Source organism: Nilaparvata lugens, chromosome 4 (genome assembly GCF_014356525.2).
Source record: "Nilaparvata lugens isolate BPH chromosome 4, ASM1435652v1, whole genome shotgun sequence".
In the NCBI taxonomy this organism is placed as follows: Eukaryota; Metazoa; Arthropoda; class Insecta; order Hemiptera; family Delphacidae; genus Nilaparvata; species Nilaparvata lugens.
In genome coordinates, this window is record NC_052507.1 from 53,615,970 (window position 1) to 53,637,182 (window position 21,213).

At 33.2% G+C, this 21,213-nt stretch overlaps 2 protein-coding genes across 3 annotated transcripts in view; one reads left to right on the forward strand and one right to left on the reverse strand.

Moving 5' to 3' along the window:
* Positions 1-3,067, reverse strand: part of LOC111044378 (protein UBASH3A homolog) — a 31,816-nt gene extending 28,749 nt beyond the window's left edge. Inside the window, exons 1-3 of one of the 2 annotated variants that reach the window (XM_022329504.2) lie at positions 2,758-3,067; positions 2,229-2,469; positions 700-895 (exon numbers count right to left, since the gene is read on the reverse strand). In XM_022329504.2, coding sequence (XP_022185196.1) covers positions 700-895; positions 2,229-2,469; positions 2,758-2,864 — 544 coding nt within the window. In that variant the 5' untranslated portion in view covers positions 2,865-3,067. The remainder of the gene's footprint in view (positions 1-699; positions 896-2,228; positions 2,470-2,757) is intronic. The other variant, XM_022329503.2, reaches the window with a different exon arrangement.
* Positions 3,068-3,136: 69 nt separating this feature from the next.
* LOC111053043 (DNA-directed RNA polymerases I, II, and III subunit RPABC3) overlaps positions 3,137-21,213 on the forward strand; it is a 212,016-nt gene continuing 193,939 nt past the window's right edge. The window contains exon 1 of the mRNA XM_039425852.1: positions 3,137-3,321. Within this exon, the coding sequence (XP_039281786.1) occupies positions 3,249-3,321 (73 nt within the window). The 5' untranslated portion in view covers positions 3,137-3,248. The remainder of the gene's footprint in view (positions 3,322-21,213) is intronic.

Genomic DNA, 21,213 nt, shown 5'->3' on the forward strand with positions numbered 1-21,213 from the left:
ACTAAACATTGAAATTACCTCGGAACACTTGTACTCTTGTTATTCAATGCAAAAGCTCATGAAAAGTTTTAAATGTAAATCAGAATTATATTGGATTGCAAGATCTTCCATGGTGAAAGTAGCCAATTGATTAAGGCATAAGGAAAATAATAATCGTTTGTTGATTTCAAACTCTGTACCTTTATTTTGGACATTAATAGCCAGTTACAAGTAGAACAAACCTATTCACTGAATTGTATGAAATTTCAATGTACTCGATTATAGATTACTTCACAATCAATCAATAATAGAGCTACTCTACAATTTCCTGAATCAAATTAGTCATAATTTCTCTATTTTCAAAGCTCCTTAACTCAAGTTTCTATTATTGATATTTGTAATTGTAATTAAATACTCCTGAGTGATTGTTAGATTGTTACGAATAGATTAGTAGGATCCGATTCCTGGTGTCCTGAACTGTATGACTTTTGAGTAGATAGATGGACAACTCTAAATAAAACTTACTTCCCAAGTACCTACTCATTACTCATAATAGTAATTTCAACCGTCGTGAACAGACGTCATCTAACAAGATAATAGAGCTAGTGTATGAATCAGGCGACTATGTGATGACGTTATTTTACGGCGGTTAAATTTCATAGACGTAGTCTATGTGTAACCAGATCTTGCAATTTGAATTTAGTTACAAATTCTACTCACTGGCACTGGAAACTTCTTTGACATACTGCATAGCAATTCGTTTCAAAATGTCGGCATGGTCTTCGGCGACGAAAAATCCCATGAAATTCTGCGACATGTACGTTTCTAGTTTGAGCTTGTCGCTGAGTTCCACCTGCGCCTGCTCAACCACTTGCTTCAACGCTCTCACTAGATGCGGGGCTGCCGAGTCAGGTGCCTGGAAAAATACAGTTCCAATTTATAAAAAAAAAACATTCTTTTGATATGAATATTTACATTGAAAAAATTCACAGAAGTATTGGAGTTGGAAGTGGTCGGGCTGCCAGTCCCGGCTGCCCAAAAACAGTAGTTAGATCATGTGGGAGGCCCTGAAATTGATCAGGTGCGACTAAGAACTCTGACACCAGATCTTAGCCAGCCAGGTAACTCGATATTATTATTATTTTTAATTAAGGAAAATACTCTTGTACTAAAAATAAATAGAATTTTATTGCAAAAACACTAAAAATGAACAGAAAAATTTACTACTCAAGCACAGCTTATGAAAGCTGTTTAAATTGAAATTTTAAATTGGGAGAGACCCAGTTTTGGGCATAATAATGTTGTGCCTTTCCTTGAGTGAATCAATGTTTTCCATTTGAAAGTTAGTTTATGATCCCATTGTATTCACTAATGTGCAAGTGCACGTGAGATCATACATGACCAAGCATGCAGATCGGAAACAAAATATGAAAAGAGCCATAGGAAAATTCACACTGAAAGCGTGCACTTGCTGGTGCCGTGCAGTTTGAGCAGCTACAGGCAAGTCACAACATGTTTCTATGGCCCTTCTCAGATTTTGTTTTTTAGCTACGGGCGTGGTCGTGCATGACCTCACGTGCACTTGCACATACGTGCATCCAATGAGATCCTACCCCTACTCTGTATACAAGAAGCAAGTCGGTACGGTAAAGTTTCTTCATCTAAGAAGTATTAAGATTTGAATGATGTGTTGTTCTTTTACAAAAGTCTTTGAATGAAGTAGATCATTCAGAATAATCTTTGAATAAATTAATGTGATTCTTTGGATACTTTTTTTAAAAGAAAGTACAGTAATTGATTTAGTTACTTGAAATAGCTACCTACTAATGTGATCATTAAAATGTGGCTGAGTTAAAAACTAACTTACCTAGATTGGTCCAACTTATTAACATTACACTTGGTGCTGTTTGCATATTTGTTCAAAAAACGAGGACCTTGTATTGATGCTCTACAATGCACCTATTCAAAGCAATACAACATGAGTTGACAGTTTAAGAGTTGGCATGAACAGTGACACGGGGATGACTATTTGAGACCAATACCATTAAATAAAAGCTGTTACATGTCGAATTTACTATCTCGATGGTTTGGAATCTAACTTGAAGCTTTTCCATTCTTTGCTTTATTATCTATTGTTTCTCATCTTATTACCCAAGCAAAATGTTACTTCGCGAATAGATTTCACAAAATACTTTCTTTAAAATTGATTTTGAAGAAAACTATAGTGATAGTACTTAGTATAATTTTACCTTGAAAAAAGAAACAAGAGTGATATGAGGAAGAAAGTTGTGTGCTCCATTCCAATCACAAGCTGATTTGGATTTATCCCAAAAAAGTTGCAGTTGATCAAGAAATGGGCCCACAGGACAAGCGTATAGAACATATTCTCGGCAGTTTTCTTCATCAAGTGTGGGATCATTGACATGTGCTAAGAGCCAGTCGGAAGCTAGTTGAACACCACGATTGCCTGTTGCGGCAAGTGCTTTTTCACTGAAAAACAAAATTCAAATTAAGTTGAAAAATAAAATATTTAAACTTACAAATGAATTAATTAAACATAACTAAAATGATATATAGATGCTAGTTTTTTCTTGCAGAGCATAGAATCATCAAACTGTCATAGAAATGAGTGGTTGTTTACGACGTAAACAAAAAGTACCGTAACATGGTGCGTGTCATAACCTCTTGGATTATAGCAAATTCCTGTCGCATAGTAAAAAGTACAAAAAGTGATGCTCAATAATTGAATAAAATATTGAAATTTTATTGTAGACTCACGCTCTATGCTGAGGAAACCCCATTTGTAAAAGAACCTGTAAAGGTGTAGGATGTTGTTTAGATATTCGCATCGGAGTTGAATTTTTCCGAGGTGGTAACGTTGCCATGTCAATTTGTATTTTGTTTTGTAGAATGTCAAATCTAATGTTCAGAATACTTTGATTTACAACTATTCCTTATATAAACACTTTTGTATATTATGCGCATTAATTTCGACCAGTAATTTTACGCGTGTTTTAAATTTTGCCTCTAATTGAACGTCATAATACTCATTTTGATTTAAGGTTAAAGGTTCACTTCAAAAACAGCTGACTTTGATAACATAGTCCACTGCTACTAAACGTGGCCGCACAAAAGGCCACGATCTGTTGATTGGTGTCTAAGCTAAACTCACAATGGCAGTGGTATAATTTCGAATCCTCGTGTCTGTGTTTCTGTTCAAAGGTTCAAACTCTTGTTGTAAGCTTTTGTGTGTGAAAAGAAAATTAAACATGGCTGGAGTTTTATTTGAAGATATTTTTAATGTTAAAGACATTGATCCGTCAGGGAAGCAGTTCGATCGAGGTAATTACAATTTATATTACTTGAAATCCAAAATAATAAAAGTGTGTCCTAACCTTAAAGTTTGGTTATGTCAAACCGGTGATGGAATTTTCAAATTTCGATTACAATTTGTGTACTTGAGCTTAATATTTCAATGAAAATTGTTTCATTGTTTAATGAGAAAAATCACTTGATTTTTTTTTTTGCTGGCGGGGTCCTGGTTATTGTTGTAAAGTTTCCACTACCAAGTGCCAACCTACTTTACAATTTTACAAAGTAATTTCAATGGAAATCCGTTTTTGTATTTTATGAGAATTAAACAATAGCCTAATTGACTTAAACCCTCTAGTCGTGACCCTGAGTCCCAAGGTCCCAGGCATTTTTTTTCAATTATAATTTTGCTTCCGTTCGCTCCACTGTTTATTGTGACCATGTTAATTCATGTCAATAAACTTACAAATTTGATGTAGAATTGTAGAGTGTTACTGCTCTGTGACTTGTTGTTTTCGTGAAATAACGCTTGTGGGTTCCCAGGACACAAGGGTCACGACTAACGTAACTTCTTCATTTTTTCCAAATGCACATTTTTATGCAATAGTGATTGTATTCAAGCAGTCAATATGTATATTTTGAACAGAGAGTTCGAAGAATTTACAAATTGACTGCTTAAATCCAATCACTATTTCAATTAACTTGAAAAAATTTTATTGTTTAGACATTTATAGCCTAGGCCTACTGTAGTATCTAAATTTGTTTCCACAAGTTTTCATAGTAAATAGGCGTCTAATTATGGCAAGTTCAATGTTTGTTGTTTAGTAAAGTTTATTTGGCTTGGTTCTCCAATAGAATGACATAATGCCGTAGATTACTTTGCCCTGCTCCAATTATTGCTTACTTAGGGCCGTTTGCACAGTATAGATTGCTAAATTCGATTAAGTTAATCTGAAAGTTTAAACTTGAATCGGTTTTTTCAGTGCATTTACTAATCCAGTTTAAGTTAAACTAGTTTAAGTTGTTAATAGAATGTCATCGTTTATAATATCAGGAAGGGTAATTTTTACAGAAAATTTGCTATTTGTTTACAAACCATCAGTAAATTGAGGTTATGTAGCTACTATTTCCTGGTTCAAAATCCATAGAGCTGTAAGCTGTACGGTAATAAAAGTAAAAAGCGATCAAGAAATTCTTCAAAAAATGATGAAATGCTATATTACTATTAGAAACAAACTTATATTTAGTTGACACCAAAAATATAATCTAGAATGTAAGATAAAACCTTTTTTTGTTATCAGAATCTACTACGGTCTTCCTCGTTTATTAGATATCTCTTGAAAGCAAAATATCTCAGTTACCTATGTGTTATTAAAAACATGTTTTCTAATCAAAGACCACTGAAAAAATTGCCTTAATTTCTATCAAGTGATTTATTTTATCAAATACTAAATTGGCACTTGCTTTAATCAAGCAAACCGTTAAAAAAATTCTCTATCATCCCAGAAATTTAAATGATTAGTTTTTTGCCCAATTTTACTCAGTTCCAGAATTTCTTCGCAGTAATTAATATCAATCGCACTAAAAACTTCTATCAATTCCTGTCATTTCTATCAATAATGGTTCACTATAACCTAAATAATTATTAGCGTCTATACAGATGCATTAAAAACAACCGTCGAAAAATGATTTCCTATTAGCTGTTTCCTCATCAAATCTTACAGATGTCTAGTTAATCCAAATTATTTGGTTTAAACCTCCTGTTTTGGAGGTTTAAACTTTCCCAGAGTTTAAACTCAATACAGAGTTTAAACTGATACTGCGCAAACGGAATTTTAGTTTAAACAAAAAAATATAGATTTGGTTTAAGCTTTATCTTGAACTTACACTGTGCAAACGGCCCTTAGATAGTTAAACTGGCCTCAAATGATCACTTTTTCAACCGAAATACTTTTTTTATATGACGGTTACAGCTGTGTCAAAATTACAGTTCAAGGAATCATTAGTACATAACAATAATGAACTTAAAAAATATAAAATTATCTCAGAAAAGTTCCATCTTCTGAATAAAGAATTTCAAAGATGGAAATGTGGTAGATTTTCTCATTAGCCTTACCTAACCTGTTCCTATTTGTCCCTTGTTATGTTGCAATCACTATAACTCAGATACTCTTCTCAAGGTATAAAAATAGTAAAATGCTACCAAAGAATTCATGAACTTGATTACCTTTGAATTCTTCTTTGTTAAGCAGAAATGATAGGTAGGTTCATATGGGAGTGTACACCTATTGGTACACAGGAAATGTATTAGTAAGAATTATACCAGTAGGGTATTCATCATTCATAAGTAAGAATCAATGGTATTTTTTTTGTGCTGTGCAGTTAAATTTAACAGATGGTTTTAATGGTGTCGATTTTGACATGTGTTCACATACACCCAGCGATCATTGGTTAGGACTAGAAAGCCTTTTTATAATATTAGCTGTTCTGACTTTAAAAAGTACGAAGGTAAAAGTACTTCTATCCCGCTACTAACTCGATAACATTGTGGCCGAGCATAGTGGTCTGAAGTAATACGGACTTAATTGCTTTAGAAGTGATTCATCAAGACAGAATTCAATTGAAATGAAGATAGCCTATTCTTTATTGGACAGAGTCAAGGCTTTTCTACCACTCATCTTTGTAAAAATGCATTGACAAAAACATTAATCTTTAGAATAAACTTTAGTAAGTGATGTCAGCATACCCCAAAATGTATGGTGGAAAGAGCTACTGTCAGACCTAGCTGCCTCTTTCAAGCCTGGGATCACATCTGAGTTACCCATAGTGCACAGTTCACACCGCAGCAGTAGCCTATGTGCTTAATAAGCTAGGAAAAAATGGATTAAGATTTTTTGAACGGCTTTCTGAAATATTACTTCAGATAATACTTCTCAAATTATAGAACTGTTAGTATGACACCACCTATGTCCACCAAAAGTTTTACAATTTTAGGTCTATTCTTATAACTGTTTATAATTCTATAAAATTATGCTCTATGACATCCCCAATTATTAGTATGACATCATGTAATAGTGGTTCTATGACATCAATAGTCTTACTATTTTAGGTTTATTTTTATAAATGTTTATCATTTTAAAACTTATGTTTTGATTGTTCAACTTATTAGAAAAGGTGTCTGACACTTTCGTTGATGAACCTTGAAGTTGAGTTTTCTACATTTATTAATTTAGTTTAATTTTATTGTGCAATATTATATTGGATTCTTTCAATGGAAAATTATGGTTCAGGTTTTGAATAATATGTAAATAAGTGAATAGAATGTTGAGAGTGTGCTCTGTTGAGGATCAAATGACATAATTTGTACAAATCATTAATACAAAGTTCTTATCCGATTATTTAAGGTTCATCTAAATCATACCAAGATCTAGCAAGCTTCACTAAACAAGTCCAGTATATCAGCAGCTTGAAGTTATCTGTTCAGAAATAATCATTGAATTTAAATTGAGAGAGGAATAGAACAAGGTTAACTTATTTATCATCTCCCTATCGTTTCAATGATTTACTTATTGTAAGAATGAATAAATAAATTGAAATAAAAAAAATGTTCTATAATATGAATGCCATGAATCTTTCGATTGTTCAATACTGAGCACATACTGAGAAATTTGAATAGGTGCGTTTCATCTGGAAGTTTGTTGTAGTCTTATGTGTTTAAATAATATTCATATTATGAAAGAGAGCTAATCCAACATGAAGGTCTGTGTTGGTTCTTGGTTGTCAACTTGATAAAATTTCTTCCATTCCACTTACACCCATTACCTCAAAGATACAACATGGGATGTTTGAGGATGAGGATGTTTGGGATGTTTGATACATTGAGGATGTTTCAAAAATGAAAATTTATGGTTAGACACCATATTTTAAATAGTTTTTAGGCACTGCATATTATTAGAATATTAAAATTATCAACAAATTCTAGTTATGACAATTTATTTATGAAACATAGCGATTATATCTTTCTGAAAATAGGTTATTCTTTCAAATGATGTCGTTCTGGAAATAAAGATCCTCCCAGTATAAGATCCTCCTCTTATTCGTCCATAAAAGGGATATATTTCCATATTAGTTAGCAGAGGTTCATTTATTTCATAATTGTCTTTTTCATTTCCATCTTCATAATATTGTAAGCAGTATCTTCTTTATTTTGTTCTTCAAAATATTGCATCCTCAGGGGTGCCCCCACCATAAAGCTCTATGACAAACCCCCCAAATAACCCAAATTTCACATCCAGCCCCCCCACCTAAGGTATCCTGTTTTTTCTTATTCGTATTTATTATTCTTTATTCTCTTTCTTGATAATAGTGAGGTAACCCCTCTTTATTCCCACATTTTTAACTGATTTTATAATTTTCAACTAATATCCTAACCCCCTGCTAACATACCGTACCAATAATGTTAATATTTCTACCAATGGTACTTTGCATAATTACGTTGCATGTGTAACCATTATTCTAACATAGAAATGATGATAATCTTCACCTTCATTGAGTTGCAAGCCTAACTAACCGGTGCCGTCGTTGCGTTGCAAAGCTGATGCAACGCCCCGTGTCACGGTCATTGCGGTAGTTGTGCGCTTGCGCACTGTTGCCAGCCCTGTTCGGGACAATCAATAGAGCAGGGCAGTGCACAACATCAGCTTGTCTCCATGGTCAAGGTCAACCTAGAGGTCACACAGAGGTCAATCACGGGGACTGTGACCTTGTCTGATTAGGGGGTTGATATCATCATCACAATGGTAGTTGGGTTATTATAGAGAGATCCACGTCAAACTGTCAGATTTGGTTGAATGGAAAGCATTGATGTAATGCGCTATGAATGCTGACATTGTTTGGGGTTTGAGATCTGAATGGTAATCGTGTTATTATAGAGAGATTTACTTTCAACTGTCAACATTGCTGCTGCTATGCTATTCCTAAGCAATGCAAATTATCATAAGTGAACCTCTCTAAAAGAAATGTATGTTCATTGATTAAAATTTGGTAAACAGTACTTAACAAACTATCTATCATTCAACTCAGTGGTGTTACAATGAATGCACTATTTATCACTTTGATTGGTTATGCTTGTCTGAATGGTAGTTTAGTTATAAATAAGTAAGGGATGATCACTCATTGAACTTAGTTAACATGAGTTTCATTATTCTGAAACTCATTTGATGATTACAGGCTTATATGCAGATAAATATCTTATAACATATCAAACTTTTCATATTGATGAGAAAGTAAGTAGGTATGAATTTCAGCAATATTAAACAATACAAGATTAAATGCTATTTGAAACTACTATTAAGGTGCGTACAGATATTCGCGCCGCGAACATGAGCAATTCCCTTTTAGTCAGCTGACTATATCTGTATTTTTACAGAAACGGTAAGATACAGATATAAAAAGCTTGGCATCAGCTGATTGAAAGTGAATTGCTCATGTTCGCGGCGCGTATATCTGTACGCACCTTTATATAATATTGTTTGTCTTTACATAAATTGGTGGAGATTTGAGCAGCTATGCATTCATTCTTGGAATCGGAGAATGCTTGATTATTGTTGTTTGAATTTTAGGTGTTGATAGGTAGGTGGTTTGGTTGATCATTAACGAAATTTAAGCTTCACTTTCGTTATATTACGGCTCTACTGGGATTATAAAAACAATTCTATTGGCTATTATAGGAGTGCCCAAAGATTGGTAAACTGCAAATGTGTGACTCTCTCATGAGAAGGAATGATATTCTATTGGGACAGAAATTCGTTGATAAGCAGTCTTTACAAAATTGCTATAACGAATTTTGTTTTGCTGATGATCTTCACATTAGCTCTATAGTCCAGTCCTATAATACATTGGTGCTTGCAATATATACTTGTATATTGTAGTTCTGATTTTTTTTAATATATATTATTTGGATACATGGGAGAAGTCCACAACCAATTTCTTCATGCAAAATTTCCTTGTGCTACATACAAAAGGAAACTTGTTTGAAATTTTGATCCTTGAAATTTTGTCTTATGCGCGCCTCTCTAGGAAATACTGAAATGAAGTGCATCTAACGGGTGATTCTCATAAAACATAATCTCATGAACTTATCATTGTGCGAAATATCAATGTGACGACAATTTAGTTGGTGATGATGGTTGAAGCTACAAATTAGGTGTTTTTCACAATACAAGCAGCATTGTTGTCAGGTGTACCTTGAAATCTATTTAAGATAGAGCGCTCTACTTGATCTCAAATTGTAGAGTACAAAAATACGTCCATAGGGGGTTTTAATTATACATTTAAATGGTAACAATCGGAAGATATTGTTGATCAAAAACTAAAATTCATCAAAATTTATTTTTTCTTTAAATTTTACTCATTTTTGAAGAATCATAATTCAGTACTCATTAGAGATAGAGAGTTCCGAATGATCTCATTTCATTCAGAATTTTTCAATCTAAAACAAAGGCGAGAACAAATTTTCTGTCTGATTAACGGATTTGGCGGAAATAGCTTAAAACTGAAAAATGAACCAAAAAACGAGGTTTTTGGCCCACTCTGTATCTAGCACAAGAAAATTTTGCATGAAGAAATTGGTTCTGGACTTATCCAAATAATATATAAAAAAATCAGAACCACAATATATATTGCAAGCAAACCCCTTTTTTATGTCTGGACTACTAGGTTTGTGTGTGGATGATGGGAGATACTGATGAAAGAATGTAACAGGTTTCTTCTGTGTTTAATTATAATAACATTTTCTGATACCCTAATTATTCATTCCGTCTACCGGTTTACTTTGTACATTATTAGAAGAAAGCCACTTCAGTTGAATTTATGAAAAAAACGAAAAGCATAGATGAAATTTTAATAACATGCAAATTTTGCCGGTCTCATTTGAAAAGCGAAGAATTTGCATGAAAATTTAATCTCGAGCAGTCAAGTACAATGAAAACATTATGACGTGTCACGCTCGTGGTTTGACTCGTACATGATTGTGAAAAGTTTCAAGGCTCACACTGTGAGATCTAATTTTACACTGCAATATTGAGATTCAAGTGTATATAGCCAACTTTTGTTACCTGTAATGTATTATGATCAGTCAAAAGTAGGTAAAATATTGTTTAATTATTATTGTAAACCATCGTGTTGCTTATAGGTGTCTTTTTACAAACAAGTTCAAGTTGAACTACTTTAGTTTTGACGACTTTAAAAAATAATCGAATTTCATACTTATAAAATTCTTATCTCACTGACTCACTGATCACGATTTCTGGAAAACTACTGGATGGATTGCAACAAAACTTAGAATATAGCTTCCTTATACGTCCTAGGTGCTCACTAAGAAATCTTTTGGCGATATTTCAACTCTAAGGGTGGTTTTTAAGGGTTTAAAGTTCGTCTTTTAGCATGTATATTCTTCTTCTCCCTATCTCTTAATTATAATTGAAATGTCCATATCATATGTTACTATAGAACTATAATCTACAGAGAGTACCTCTTTGAAACAGTTGATAACTGGCGACCAATTAATAATTTTTTCAGGTTGGCATTAAGTTGATTTCATTAGGTTGGCACCAAGTTGAAGAATTAATTGAAATGCATTTATCGAGAACGAATTGATTGGGCACTGCTGCTTCAATCAGAGCTATTCCTGGGAGTATAGATAGTTTTTATTTTTCATAAAACAAACTTCTGTGGCGGGAGTTGCTTCTATCAATTGATCCTATTCTATCAAGACTAATTTTGTTTGTATATCTGACAGATCGCGAAAACTGCTTAAAGGGGTATTTTAACAACTTCAGAAGTGTCCGTAGTGGAATCTGTTTGTAAAGAATGAGGAAATTCGGCCAAAATTTAACTTGGGTGGAAGAAAGGGGTTATTTATTAGAACGGCCAAATAGCTGTTGTTGCTTTTCCTAATGTGAAAATATCTTGCATAGAAGTAAGGCGCTTTTCCCATGGATCAATTATTCCCAAACATTGATTGTTTTACCAAAGAAAATATAAGGTAGCTTTCGATAAAAATATTGGAGAATATGTATAATAGTTCGTTGACTGTCAGTATTCCTCATTAATAGCATCAATGCTCCCCTTTCAAACAATGCTGACACATTGATGTTAATGTTTCAACAGATAACTTTGTAGCAACTCTACAAAGCTATATTGAAAAATCCACTATAAATGTAGCCAAATCTAGTTCGAGGTTTTAAAAAATCAAGCCATGGATTACTCAAGTTTTAGTAGTTTCTATTAGAAGAAAGCAAGCTCTATTTAACAAATGTAAAAAGGAACCATTCAATTTAAATCTGAGAAATTATTTTAGAAGTTATCGAAATAGATTGACAGTCCTTATTAGAGAAGCTAAACGATTGTATTATAGCAGAAAAATTGAGGAGGCTGGAAATGATGTAAAACGGACTTGGAATGTAGTTAGGGAGGTAGCTGGTTGTAAAATAAGGAAGGAGTGTTTGGAAGAAATTGAAATTGATGGTAATGTCTATAGTGCTAGGGATAATCCCAATATATGTGCTAATGCTTTTAACGATTTTTTCATCTCTATAGGAGAGAAAATGGTACAAAATATTCCTAGTGAGCCTGGTGACGATTTGCAACCAGACAATCCCCACAATCCGCAAGATTATTTTACTTTTCAATATGTATCAGAGACTGAGGTTGTGGAGGCGATCGAGAGTCTTAGAGGTGCATCTGGGCCTGGTCATGATGGCATTACTGTATCTGTTTTAAAATCTGTTAAAAGTATTGTTGCCTCTCCACTCAAACACATTATTAATGTAAGTTTTGAACAAGGTATTTTTCCAGATTCTTTTAAAACAACTGTAGTAAAACCAATATTCAAATCACAAGACAAAAGGAAAATTACCAACTATAGACCTATAAGTTTACTTTCGAATTTGGCTAAAATAATTGAAAAATGTGTAAAGAGACAGCTACAAATTTTTGGAAGTGAATAATATTCTGTCAAAAAATCAATTTGGTTTTAGAGAGGGGATGGGAACACAGGAAGCAATTGCTGCTTTTGTTCAAGAAACAATCTTAAACTTGGATGTAGGTAGGAGACAAATAGCTATTTTTCTTGATCTTGCAAAAGCCTTTGATACAGTTTGCCATGATCGTCTACTTGATTGTCTCCGTAGCCTTGGTCTTGAGGATGTGGCACTGGGATGGTTTTGCAGTTATTTAAAGAATAGGCAACAATGTGTTAGAGTCAATAACACTGTTAGTGAATATAAATCTGTTAAAATGGGAATCCCGCAGGGAACAGTGATTGGACCTTGCCTCTTCCTGATCTATATTAATGACTTTTGTAACCTTAATTTAATCAATGGGAAAATATTGTCATTTGCAGACGATGCAGTTTTAATTTTTCATGATGAAAAACTGGGCTAGCACATATGACTCAGCTGCTAGGGGACTGGGAGAAGTAAAAAAATGGCTTGATAGAAGAAAACTGACTCTGAATTTGTCCAAAACAAAATACATCTCTTTTTCCTTGAATATACAGAATCAGCCAGTTAATATGTCACTTGTTTTGCATTCTCCAAATTGTCTTAGTCATGTAGATTTAGGGTGTTCAGTTAATTGTAATGAAATAGAGAAGGTTAGCAGTATCAGATATCTTGGAGTAATGGTTGATCAGCATTTAAAGTGGGATGTACATTTGTCGCAGCTTACTACACGATCTAGAAAATTTATTTTTTCTTTAAATTTTACTCATTTTTGAAGAATCATAATTCAGTACTCATTAGAGATAGAGAGTTCCGAATGATCTCATTTCATTCAGAATTTTTCAATCTAAAACAAAGGCGAGAACAAATTTTCTGTCTGATTAACGGATTTGGCGGAAATAGCTTAAAACTGAAAAATGAACCAAAAAACGAGGTTTTGGCCCACTCTGTATCTAGCACAAGAAAATTTTGCATGAAGAAATTGGTTCTGGACTTATCCAAATAATATATAAAAAAATCAGAACTACAATATATATTGCAAGCAAACCCCTTTTTTATGTCTGGACTACTAGGTTTGTGTGTGGATGATGGGAGATACTGATGAAAGAATGTAACAGGTTTCTTCTGTGTTTAATTATAATAACATTTTCTGATACCCTAATTATTCATTCCGTCTACCGGTTTACTTTGTACATTATTAGAAGAAAGCCACTTCAGTTGAATTTATGAAAAAAACGAAAAGCATAGATGAAATTTTAATAACATGCAAATTTTGCCGGTCTCATTTGAAAAGCGAAGAATTTGCATGAAAATTTAATCTCGAGCAGTCAAGTACAATGAAAACATTATGACGTGTCACGCTCGTGGTTTGACTCGTACATGATTGTGAAAAGTTTCAAGGCTCACACTGTGAGATCTAATTTTACACTGCAATATTGAGATTCAAGTGTATATAGCCAACTTTTGTTACCTGTAATGTATTATGATCAGTCAAAAGTAGGTAAAATATTGTTTAATTATTATTGTAAACCATCGTGTTGCTTATAGGTGTCTTTTTACAAACAAGTTCAAGTTGAACTACTTTAGTTTTGACGACTTTAAAAAATAATCGAATTTCATACTTATAAAATTCTTATCTCACTGACTCACTGATCACGATTTCTGGAAAACTACTGGATGGATTGCAACAAAACTTAGAATATAGCTTCCTTATACGTCCTAGGTGCTCACTAAGAAATCTTTTGGCGATATTTCAACTCTAAGGGTGGTTTTTAAGGGTTTAAAGTTCGTCTTTTAGCATGTATATTCTTCTTCTCCCTATCTCTTAATTATAATTGAAATGTCCATATCATATGTTACTATAGAACTATAATCTACAGAGAGTACCTCTTTGAAACAGTTGATAACTGGCGACCAATTAATAATTTTTTCAGGTTGGCATTAAGTTGATTTCATTAGGTTGGCACCAAGTTGAAGAATTAATTGAAATGCATTTATCGAGAACGAATTGATTGGGCACTGCTGCTTCAATCAGAGCTATTCCTGGGAGTATAGATAGTTTTTATTTTTCATAAAACAAACTTCTGTGGCGGGAGTTGCTTCTATCAATTGATCCTATTCTATCAAGACTAATTTTGTTTGTATATCTGACAGATCGCGAAAACTGCTTAAAGGGGTATTTTAACAACTTCAGAAGTGTCCGTTGTGGAATCTGTTTGTAAAGAATGAGGAAATTCGGCCAAAATTTAACTTGGGTGGAAGAAAGGGGTTATTTATTAGAACGGCCAAATAGCTGTTGTTGCTTTTCCTAATGTGAAAATATCTTGCATAGAAGTAAGGCGCTTTTCCCATGGATCAATTATTCCCAAACATTGATTGTTTTACCAAAGAAAATATAAGGTAGCTTTCGATAAAAATATTGGAGAATATGTATAATAGTTCGTTGACTGTCAGTATTCCTCATTAATAGCATCAATGCTCCCCTTTCAAACAATGCTGACACATTGATGTTAATCTTACTATAATCTGGTTACTTTAGATCAGATGAAGAAAATAATCACTACTGTTTCAATTTCAATCATGTTTGACATTTTTGCTTTTGATGCCAGCTGTTATTATTATGTGAAATAAGCTCTCATTGAATGAAATCATAATCATTGAAGTCAATAATTATACTAAGAGAGCAATTTGTTTGAATATGTGTGTTTGTGGATATATGTATGTATGTCGGACGGATCTCGAAAATGGCTCAAACGATTTCAATTAAATCCGGAATATAATGTACTTGCTACAAAAAACATTATTTTGGAACAGGTCTCAACTCTGGGGAAATTCCTTGAATTTCCTTAAGAAAGAATTATTGGTCCCTCAAGTAGCAGCAGATCAGAAAAATGTTTCCCATAGTCTGTTGAAAACGTAAGAGAGTGTGAGCAAATGAAAAACATTGTAATAGCTGTAGTTGAGTTACCAAATTTGGCGACCTTATTTTGAAACATTGCAGTATTCATGGAACATCTGGAAGAATAGGTTCAGAAAGTGACCGGATAATAGCGAAAGAAATTTAAAATCTATCTCTCCAAACATATGGTAGTTGAATGTAATGTTCATTGTGAAGTGATAGAAATGCGGCTTATTTCTTCAGCTTCTGTTGTATTGGTTCCTCTGTTGCTCTATGTTTGTACGCAACCATGGCCTTGAGAGAGAAAGTTGCACTGTCTGTTAATTCATAATATGGACTAAATACCACGAGAACCAATCAGAGAAGCCTTCTATTAGAAAAAAGCCTGCTCTGATTAATTCTCATGATATTCAATCCTGATTGAAATTGAACATGCTTTTGTGCTACTGGGCCTGATATTTTCATGTTTCAAAATCAGCTAAAAACTAAATCGAAAAAACATAATATTCCATCAGCTGCTCCTATTTCCTTTCATGATGTTATTACGACACAAGACAAACCTATTGATATTGATAGATCACAAGTGAATTCTAAAGTTGCCAATTCTGATAGAAATTAAATTGAGTTACATGTTAGTTTACATCCAAATTTCCATCTCTAAGCTCTTGGTTTCAAGCTAAGATCAAAGAAAGAAATCATATAATGGTAGTCAATAATCAAAGCGATTGAATAAACTCTATTCAGATTTGTGCAAATTCACATTAAAATGATTCCACTTTAATATTTATGATTGTGGAGTTTAGGACATGAGAAATCAGCCGCAATAAATGTTATACTATTATGAATGGACTCTTTTGTATGAATGGACTTCCATGGAAGAAAGAATCAGTGGATTGGCTGCTTTTACACTTTTGGATAAGTGAAATGAAAAGTAAGCGACAGGCTATGCCAAAAATTCCAGAATAAGCAAGTGATCTATGGATAAAAGAGTCATCAAATTCTGAATCAACTTAATTTGGAATTTAATCTTCAATTGCCAAAGCAAAAAACACATGATCACTGCTAATTTGATTACTGTCAACGGGAAATATTAATTGCCAATGAATAAAGTTGAGGGCGACTCTTAAGCCCCACCCCATATCCTACAAAATTCGCTGCAATTAGACTACTCTTCTACATAGCACTTCCAACACATCAATTAATTATTTGAATGATTTTACTTAATAATTTTCATGCCAAGTTGCGGCCTAATCTCAAAAACGATTATAACAATTTTTGTAGGATGTAGATCATAAATGTTTCACAAAAATAATTTTATCTTTCAGTTCCCGTAGCAAAGCACGGGTGACCTGCTAGTTATACACATATAACAGTAGTCTGATCATAGTTTCAAATATGTTGCCGCCAATGTTTATTATGTTATTCCCCTAAATTATTCTCGTTTAAGAATTAGGCTTACAGTTCAATGTGTAAGGAAAGTTGTGTGAGTGTACCACACCAGATTTTTTAGTTAGGTAAGTAAATTCTGAGTTTAGATAAAAATTCATTATTCATGAGCTCATTTTCATTATTCTTCCAGAATCTGTACAATATAAACAATAAATCTATCTCAAGGTAAATAATAGTTTATCCGGTGAGATCAGAATAACCGTCTTCTTGTAAAAATGTAGTGTAAAAATTCAGTCAAGAAATAGTTTTGGACGAAAATACAGTTTCTAAGTACTGTATATTGCTATAAATTCGAACAGTAAATACTTGTAAAATTGTCTCTCAAATAGAAAGAGTATGTCGTACGCTCATTTTATTCTCAGTCTGAATTCCCAGAAGCCAAAATTCATTTCAGATTTGAATCGAAATATATTTAAAGGCGACAAGATTCTATTATTCTTATTTTCCGCGATAGAAAATGCGATTTTCCCTTGAGGAAAATACAGCTGTGTATTCACTGTGATATTATTATTGCTTGAAAAGATGGCTTCGGAAAATGAAACCTTATCAGGGCTTCAGTCACCTCCTGCTTCACCCCTATCCTCCCTTCCACTCTCCTTCTCCACCTCCCAACAAATATGACATCCAAACAATTTCCCTCGATGATTTTCTCGTTCTTCCAAGCGTTTTCTTACACAATATTATATTGTGTCTTGAAATAGGTATTTCAATCATGAACGTTGTTTTATACCAAGAGAATATTTATTTCATCTCGATGATTTCTTACTACGAGGAAAAGTGTGTATAAATTGAATTTCAAATTTAAAGACTGTTCTTCTCTATTGTGACCAATTACGTTGAATAATCAAATAATTCCCAACTTGTGGGAATTCTAAAGAGATTTGCTTCAAGACTTATGTCGAGTTAAATTAATGCTCTATAAAATAAAATCTTTTATTGAAAGTAACACGCTTCTAGAGGCCCAAAACAATGAACCTAAGCATTTTTCAATGTTTCTGGTTTGGCAGATTTTTTGATTTGTTGATGAATGAATATAATGCCAAAATTATGCCTATGCCAGTGGCGTAACTTACACCCCTGCTGACTCCGCCCATATTTGACCCAACTGAAACCCCAACCAAATTGGCAACTCCAAGTGATTTTTTCGATAGTTTTTGTCTTAACAACAAAATGGATTTACTAAATCTAAATTCAATATGAAAATCACATGAAAGAGGAGGATACTGAGCTAATCCAGAACAAATTCTGTACATGGTTTTAGATGCACACTACATATTTACTTATCCAAGGGTTCGTTTCAGTTGTCGTTCTACAATTGATGCAATAAATCTAGGAAAAGGGAAAATTCAATCACCACAAATTCATGAGACAAGCTATGCAACTCATCAGTTGATCATTTTCTGAAAAGCATGTAGTAGGTAAGTGTTGAAATGTTGTGTGACAAATTGGAATACATATTGGTTTCACAAAAATCAGCCTCCAATCATTTATTCCCATATTTGTGAATAAAAAGTCAACTCTTGCACCCTATGTAGTAAAGTTTAGTTCTAATAAAATCAAGGATTTATTTAAAAGCTGATAACAATTTCTAAATACTTAGTAAAAAAAATCAATTAAAGTATTGTATATTCAACTGGTAATCTACAAGAATGAATTTTGTTACTAATAAAATCGAGGACTTATCTAAAAGGCTTACAAAATTCCAATTAAAAATGACTTTGACAAAAAAGTTACCACCTACGTAAAGTAACAATCTGTCCAGACTACTCAACTTTCTTGCATAACATTAATCAATATTTCCACCCACATGAGAAATCATTCAATTGATGAGATCGACCACCCACACTGATCGACCATCAACTTGATCGATTTATCCTCCAACATTGATTGGAAACTTGAGATATTGCCAGCGTGTAATCTGGGTAAAAAAATTCAGGTGTTGTAAAGTTACTAATAAGGGTAGAGAGTTAATCATGTTTCTAGGAAAAAAGAGTTTATAATTAATTTTCAGAAATTCGCCTTGAGATAGATTGGATGGTTTGGTTTCTAATTGAATAGACATTCAAAGGCAGCTATTGAGCTCAAGTACACTGTTTTCATAATAAATTAAGTGAAACATTTTTAATGTTTTCTTTTTTAAATTAAATTTTTTATGCATATATCTTGCGCTATTATGCCTTTTTTGATAGTGTAACTACAGTGAGTTAAAACTTTTTCCCAATTAGTTTTAAAGTACTTTTTTCATACGTTAGTTTACTAATAATTTTTGTTTTGGAAGCATATTAATGTTAAGGGAGCTTATTTGGGTTTTTACCTGTTGTTTCCATTGTGAAATTGTGAATAATGAATGAATGAATTCACGTTTCAAAGTCAGCATCTGATTAACATTGGTTTGCTAGTCTTGTCTGTCATTATTTAGACAGTGCAGATAACTTCTTTTCCAAATCTGAAACGTTGTCGAATTGCCAGCAATGTTTGTAGACTATGTAGACGTATAATTAACTACCACAATAGCTAAAGAATAAAAATAATACCATACAGCACCCTCTTTTTATGTGTAAACTTATCTAAATTTGGGAGAGGGATAGCACAAGGTTACCTTATTTTTTCTTACCCCTATCATTTTAATGTTGTACTTATTGTATGAATAAAGAATTATTAAATATTATAAAAAACAAGCTTCCTTGTTTTTTAAGTATAGTGTATTCCCTTTATCACCTATCAGATTTCCAAAAATAATCGGTTGTCTATACAGAATAGAGCATTGTGTACATGCTCTGTAAACTAAACTACTTATACTCTAAACACTATCATAGTGCATTGTACTTTTGTCAGCAGCAGTCATTTCCTTTGGGGTTAAAAAAGGAGTAGAACAGTTGAAATAAAGTGGTCTACATCAATTTGATTCACCAGTGATACACACGCAAGGCGAGGTATTAACAGCACGCTATAGCACTTAGTAGGCAAGCTAGACTGTACATACAAGTTTCATTTCTGTTCATGTTGGTTCAATATTTTATTTTTTTATTTAGGTGAATATTACCAGAGCCACCTACTATAATCATTATTATTATTATTTTTTTATTATTTTTTTTTCACGCAGTTGCGGATAGCTTATGCGAAGAGGGGCAAAATTTATGCAACCTCTTGGCATTATTTTCTATTATTGATGGAGTATTTTACCAAATATGTTGGAGCGTTTGGCGTACTATGCGAGCTGTATCAAGCAGAACAGACTTCTGCATTTTCCCTACCAGAGTTTCTGAGACATCAATAGCCTTACAGCTCTCCACTGTTGAATTAAGAACCAAATTAATTATTATTATTATTATTATTATTATTATTATTATATTATTATTATTATATTATAATTATTATCAAATGTCTCTTGAAACTCCTTCTATTAAAGATTTAAGTCAACTGTTGAAGATCACTTATTACTATATCATTTACATTTGTATTGAATAGAATGACTTGAAGTTGTCACAACAACATAAATATTCAATAAAACAACTATAGTGAGGTCCACGTTAAGGTGCGTACAGACTTACGCTCTGCTCGATCGATAGATGATCGCAGGTGGAGCAACAGCGGAACGCGAACAGAGCGTGTAACAGAGCTCGAGCTTGGCAAGTTCCTAGGGCGAACTAACTAATAGTTGCGCATGCACGGTTAACGTTTTTGTTTGTAACGTTTGTTAATAGTTACGATCTCTGTGTTAGCATATAAAGTTATCAGAATTAATAATTAATTATTAAATGAACAAAAATAAATAATAAAAATATTAAAGAATAGGTACTAGCATATTAGAATTTAGAAGAAAGAAGTCGAACTCCCAACCAAGTCTTTCATCTTTCAAAACATTGACAGACATAACCTTTTTTGTAATGAAACTGCAACATAAATGCAATAAACATATTATTATTATTATTTATTGCATATTGGCAATCTTTATAATTACAGTATATAAAAGCGAAATGGCACTCACTGACTGACCCACCCACTCACTCACAGAACTAAAAATCTACCGGACCAAAAACGTTCAAATTTGGTATAGTCCAGTCAAATGGTCGTTTTTCAGGAAACAGCCCCGAAAGAATTTTTCTCGACGATTCTATATGTATTTTGGGGCGCTGAATTCGAATCTGAAATTTGCTGACACGCCAGAGGGCAGCTTCACCCCCAAAACCCCCAAAAACCCCCATAATTTCAGACTTTTTTCAATTTTCCCATTTTATCTCGTGAACCTTGAGTTTCTCAAGAAACTCGTAGCTCCGGAACCAAAAATGGTAGAATCCTGCGCGACCACTAAATTTATTGGAAATCTTATTCTCTTCAATTTTGTCGAGAATGATTTTTCTTGAGAAACTCAAGGTTCACTAGATAAAATGGGAAAGTTGAAAAAAGTATAAAATTTTGGGGGTTTTGGGGGTGAAGCCGCCCTCTGGCGTGTCAGCAAATTTCAGATTCGAATTCAGCGCCCCAAAATACATATAGAACCGTCGAGAAAAATTATTTCGGGGCTGTTTCCTGAAAAACGACCATTTGACTGGACTAGTAGGTATGTTGGCC